The sequence below is a fragment of the Diadema antillarum genome, unplaced genomic scaffold, assembly GCF_040938485.1.
Source record: "Diadema antillarum isolate AM-2024a unplaced genomic scaffold, OU_Dant_1.0 seq00001455_RagTag, whole genome shotgun sequence".
In the NCBI taxonomy this organism is placed as follows: domain Eukaryota; kingdom Metazoa; phylum Echinodermata; class Echinoidea; order Diadematoida; family Diadematidae; genus Diadema; species Diadema antillarum.
In genome coordinates, this window is record NW_027272201.1 from 1652624 (window position 1) to 1658843 (window position 6220).

Consider the following 6220-nt stretch of genomic DNA (forward strand, 5'->3'; position numbering starts at 1 on the left):
TACTGTTTCGTTGCTATGCCAGCGATCGCAGGCGGGATACTGACCCGGAAGTTCCTCCAGGAAGGTCATTATGCTATGTGCATAGTCTTATTTTGCCATTCGTTTGGCGGAAAAATGCTGTCTCCTGGACCGCATTTTGAAAAAAACGACTGTGTTTATGCAAAATCGGAATGTAAACAATTGGTGTTAGAAATCGTTAGTCGGTCTCAGAACTCATCTTTCTTTTCGTTTGCATCTTCCATCAGCTGTTTCAAAGATGTCACGCATGTTCTTATCGGGAACCAGCACTATTGCTGGATTATCACGCATTGCAGGGCTCCAGCAGCAATGGACAAATATTCCTGTAAGTACAAACAAACCCAAGCTTCCAAGGCAAGCTGTAAGAGTGTAACGTTAGCTGTGGTGTGCGACCTGTTTTGCCTTTACCTAACCGCACGTGCCCATCGGCGACCCCAACGTGTCGGGGCCGCCGCCAATCCGGGGTCCGGCTGGCCGCTGGCAATGGCTCACTGATGAGAGATCAGTGGGTTACTAAAGTGTGGTGGGGTGGGCCTAGTTAGCGCTAGCTGCGACCTTGACCGAAAGATCGGTCTGTATCTGTCCGTCGGGGAATGTTCCGCGGAGACTGCGTCTGGCTTCACGGATCCCCTCCGTATACAGACCGAAGTCAATGATCCCAGCTCCTGTGTGGAGCAACACGCACAGATCAAACGTTACGATAAACCAAATTTCAGACAGCTTTTTTACATTCAAACAAGTTTGACATGACATGACACCCCATGACACATTATGCAGCAATATTTGGGGTTAATTTCTCACATTTTGCAATCGAAATACTCACAGTAACGCGGTTATAATGCAGAAATTTTATCCATATCGCAACATCGCCGTTCGCTAGCCGTAGGTCGCCATTTTGAATCTGTAAACCAATCACATGCGAGGTACTTTATTAAGTAAAAAAAACACGTAGAAACTACTTCGTATGTGATTGGCTAATAGATTCATACTGTATGTTTCTGCAGTTTGAACGTGACGACGCGACGGGCTGGTTGATGTGTGTTTTGCGTTGAAAATTCGACCGAAATATTGGATTATTCATTAATCTGGTGAGTGTAGTCTATTCTTGAATAGTTGATTTAACTATTCAAGCTTAAATTTGCCGACCTAGGGCCGTGAATTAGACGCAATCGAGAAGGGTGAGGTACCTCACCCAATTTTCTATAGAGACAGTGGTTAAGAACATCCACACAGCAATGGGTAATACAACCTTCCGTCTGTCTACGGAGGACAGCGTTAATGGCAAAATACAAAAGAGTCCTCCGGACAGACGGATCTTTCTGTCTAGCTGCGACCGTATGTCAATTTAGCGCCCCGAGCCGGGGGTTAGCTATTAATATTCCAGCGAGGCGCTAGTGTACTATCTACTGTATATCACACCTGTTAAATGATCTCCAAACATTCACAAACTCACCCTTGTTATTCAGTAAATTCAAGTATAACCTAACTATATAGCCCGACCAGACGCTGCGGCGTCTGGTCGACGTGCAAAGCATGCCATGTGACTGACGTACAGCGACTGCTGGGCTGTGTATAACCCCGTCGCGGGGCGCTGTAACACAGTAACAGCCCTTTACGGTACGTATTTGTCCGTATGGGATCGCTGCTGCGGTTAGGCTGTGTATAGTTACTAAAAATATAAAATACATGCATCTGCAAGCTGGCTGGGTCTCCTCCCCAAAGTCGAACGGAAGTTAACTTTTAACGCTTTAATTTATTTAGTTTTCTACAAGTGTCGGAAAATCATTGGAAAATCTTGATCACTTGAAATGCTGCTCTGTACACAAGCACAGTACGAATACGTTCAACGCATGCAATGACTTAGCATGCTTAGGGTCGATCATTTGGTCTGAATGTAGCCACACAGCGGCTTTTTCTATGCTGTGGTGTCGTTGAAAAGCAAAAATTTGTTTTTCCTCTTTTCGTCGGCCAAGTCTTGCGTTAGCAGTTGTAGCTTCAAAGCGGTTGAGTGGTTTTGCGAGTGTGTGCTAGCTGCTACGTATAGTCTATCTTTCTCTTTCTTTTCTATCTTTTCTTTTTTCATTTTCAGTTAGAAGCTATAAAAAATAGCTAAATTTCCCTTTCCTTCCTATCAATCATTTCTTTGTCATTTTCCTCTTGTTTAACTTTCTCAATTTCCTATTTAACTGTACTTTCTCCCTATAAATTGTTCTTTGTTTCCTTCATGGGTTGTTTTTACCTCCAGCCACAACTTACAAGGGTCTTTCCTTTCTATCTTCTCCAATGTCTTTTTTATGTGTCTTTCTAACGAATCCTTTTCTTTATTTGCTTTTCAACCTGTATAATTCTTTCTTTCCTTCCTATTGATCTTTGCTTTCATCCAGTTTTGATTCATCTCTCATTCTATTATTCTACCTAGTGCTTTTCTCTTTTCAATCTATATTTTCTCTTTGCTTTCCTCTTTTCTTTTCAAACATATCCATCTCCCCCTTTCTTTCCTTTATAATGCAAGTTTCTCTTCTTTCTTTCCTTCCATTATCTTTTAGTGTACTCTCTATTTTGGAAACCTTTTTTTTTTTCATTTTTTCCAGTTTTTTTTTAAAAATATTTTCTTTCATTTCCTTTTCCCCCTTTTCCTAGCCATATACTAGTAGGCTTTATATTCTTTCATCCTACCCTTGTCTTTGTATTTAAACCACATTTTTGACAATCTTCTTTCATTCACACACATACATATACACATTCACACATACGCACGTGCATGTGGGCACACACACACAACACAAACAACCCCAATCCTCATCACTCCTCAATCACTCCTGTGACTCAGAAGCTGAGAGAAAGACAGAAAAAGTATTATCTTTTCAAAGATACCATAACTTGCTCTGATCGCTATGAGATAGCTATATTCAGATCAATCATGGCACTCACTGCCATGAATGTTTGTACACCGTGCTGCGCTGTCTGCTCCTGTGCAACAGATTTATCACAGATCGAACTAGCTGTGACCGACATACCAATTCTTCAAGTGTGAGAGTGTCAAAACGGTGAAAATTCCTTTTCTACTGGCCTTGAATCTCACTCAGATACAAATATTTGAGGCTGTTAGACATTTAGAGTGAGTTTGTGCATGTTTGGAGATCATTTGACAAACAAGTGAGAAAGTACACTAGCGCCTTAGCTAGGGCTTAGGTTGAACTTAAAGGGAAGATAAACCCCAAGAGCAATGTGGATTGAGTGAAAGCAGCAACATTAGTAGAACACATCAGTGAAAGTTTGAAGAAAATCGGACAATCGATGCAAAAGTTATGAATTTTTAAAGTTTTGATGTTGGAACCGCTGGGTGAGGAGACTACTAGAGGTTATGACGTATGAGTGGACAACAATACCAAGAAAATATAAAGAAAATTCTGCAAAAATCCATTTTTCATGAAAATTACAAATTTCATCAACTTGATATTGACACATGTTAAGGATAGCAATTATTCCCCCTGCTTTCTGAAAGCGGTTGGTCCATTGCTCTTTCATAATTCTAGAAAAGTGAATTTTTTTTGAATTTCCTTTATATCTTCTTTGTATTGTTGTCCACTCATACGTCATATCCTCTAGTAGTCTCCTCACCCAGCGGTTCCAATACCAAAACTTAAAAAATGCATAACGTTTGCATCGATTGTCCGATTTTCCTCAAACTTTCACTGATGTGTTCTACTAATGTTGCTGCTTTCACTCAATCCACATTGTTCTTTGGGTTTACCTTCCCTTTAACCCCGAGGTGATGTAACCAGTAACAGTACGTGTTGGGCTCGCTGGTGTAGTTAGGTTGAACTGAGCTTGTCCCATGGGCGGTGTGTTTGCAAGTGGGCTGTATCATCGTAATCATGGTAGCCCAATGTATTTCACAGACACACGTGTTCTGTGTGGCTGGTATGGCCTAGAGTAGTAAGACTAAAGAGTAGCATTGTGCAAAGATAACTCTAATAAAAATAGGATGTATAGAATATATATGTTATTACAGTGCACTCCCGTTATAACAAACACGGTTACAATGAAATTCCGGTTACAACAAAATAAAAACCTACATGTATGTCGCAAAATTATTGGCTCTGTATGTGTTTTATTGTTTATTTGTTCGGTTTTAACGAAATTTCGATATAGTGAAAGAAAAGTGCCGGACCCGAGGACTTCATTATAACAACGACAAAACGTGAGTCCACTGTAATGTTGATAAAGAGGGCAACAATACCCCTAAACTGTAAAAGTGGATATTTTCGCGCTCGGCAGGGTGAGAAGAGTTTCCTGGAATCAAGACATTAACTAAGTACTGGAAAAAAAGGCCAGCAAAAGTATTCGCGTGCTTTCATTTTTGCACTAGTTTCTGGTTGCGTGAAATGCGCAAAAATTTCTAACACTGCAAAAATTTCCACTTTTACAGTACTAGACATTTGTGTTTTGGCCCAACACCTGCCCATGCATCCAACAAGTAAAACAACTTGTTTCACTACACTACCACTGTTTGACTGCAGTCGTTGTAAAAAGAATTAGCAGGAATAGGGATTCTGCTCAAATGTCAAATTCGGCTGAATGATCATGATGATCGTGGTGATTAGACAAACTTCTAACATTGCAATCCATTCTGTCAAAACAGGCACTCCTGATCAAGGCAGACTTAATCAGTTCTCAGTATGTAGTTCCAGTCCAGAGGTGACACTTGGTGTAACTACATGTATACACATCCTTTCATAGTTCTATGATCCATTTATCATCATGTTGATCATCCATGGGTCTCCAATCTTCTATACCTACCTAAACATAGCTGACTGTCTTACTCTTATAGCATTCAATCATGACTTCATTTCATATAAAGATGAAAGCAAAGTGCAAGCCATTTAATTTGTTGTGAGAGGCATATGCTGAAAACTATAAAACATTTTTTTTGTGTGTGTGTCCTTTTTGTCTTCCTTTCTCTGATTAGGTTCGCCATCTAAAGGTTGGTCCTAAGGGAACATATGTTGCAAAGATGATCCCTACTCTTGTGAAGCTAGAAAGTGGGAAAAAGTATTCCTGGTGCCTGTGTGGACTTAGCAAAAAGCAAGTGAGTATTTATGTCAGTTGATCATTAATGACTTCAACAATATTGCCAAGCTCTTCTGTTTTGGTTTTATCAAATCAAGGAATCTCCATCTACATGTACTTTGTTCAAAACTGCAATTAGCTTTGTGCAAAGATGAACATTTATGCTAGTATCATGCAGATGAACTCTTAGTCTTAGATTCAAAATCAGAAGCTGATCAACTGTATTTCCTGGTTCTCATGCGGAAAAAAAACAAACAAACTTTTTAGAATTTTGTAGAGTGTCTCAAAAAGTGAGAGATCACTTAAAACTTGAGAGAAATCAGTAGCAAAAATGCTATAACCATTGAATATTAGATCAATCTAACAAAGGATTGATAAGCTGCATTCAAGAACTTGTATTTGAACTGTTTTGCTGTGAAAAAAGTTATCTTAATCCAGAAAGCTGTTGGGGTGCATGATATTATGTTTGCAAAAATGACAACGCTGCCATGATGTATTACAAGGAACAAGTCTATTTATGCGCTGTATTCATTAATTTGTGGCGTTTTTTGCAGCCTTTCTGTGATGGTGCACACAAGAAAACGGAATTCAAACCAGTGAGATTCGAGGTGGACAAGACTAAGTCGTACCTGATGTGTCGATGCAAGCAGACAAGCAACAAGCCATTCTGTGACATGACGCATGTTAAGGTCATGTTCCAGTCATTTACAGGTCAGCTGAAGACGGAGCCGAAGAGCTAGAGGTGACTGCTCGCTGTAAAATTAGTTTTATGCCCTTGTTTTGAAGTACGGGAGATGAATCTAGCCTTGTATGATTTGAAAGCAACTAATAACAATTGTTGCATTGCAGGAATGTTGTCACCATATGGCAGCAGCTGAGCAACCACCATCATGTAATAGGCAATAAAGATGTTGCCATGGTAACTTGAATTATTGTAACTTAAAGAAATTGCAAACAGGTGAAAGGTGAAATTGAAAGGGACCATGGTACTGGTATTGTGGGAAATCATGATGCATTATTAGCATTGTAGAGGCAATAAGCTATACTGTACTTGTAGTGAGATGGTATGAAATGTAATTTGATGCAATTTAAGAGTACTTGTAAAGTTGTCAGCACAGGTATGGGAGAG

At 39.8% G+C, this 6220-nt stretch overlaps 1 protein-coding gene across 1 annotated transcript; it reads left to right on the forward strand.

Moving 5' to 3' along the window:
* The first annotated feature begins 185 nt into the window (after positions 1-185).
* On the forward strand, positions 186-5879 carry LOC139709656 (uncharacterized). The gene is made up of 3 exons (XM_071621617.1): positions 186-343; positions 4991-5110; positions 5646-5879. The coding sequence occupies exons 1-3, from the start codon at positions 257-259 to the stop codon at positions 5829-5831; spliced, it is 393 nt and encodes a 130-aa protein (XP_071477718.1). The 5' UTR covers positions 186-256; the 3' UTR covers positions 5832-5879.
* Positions 5880-6220: the final 341 nt, after the last annotated feature.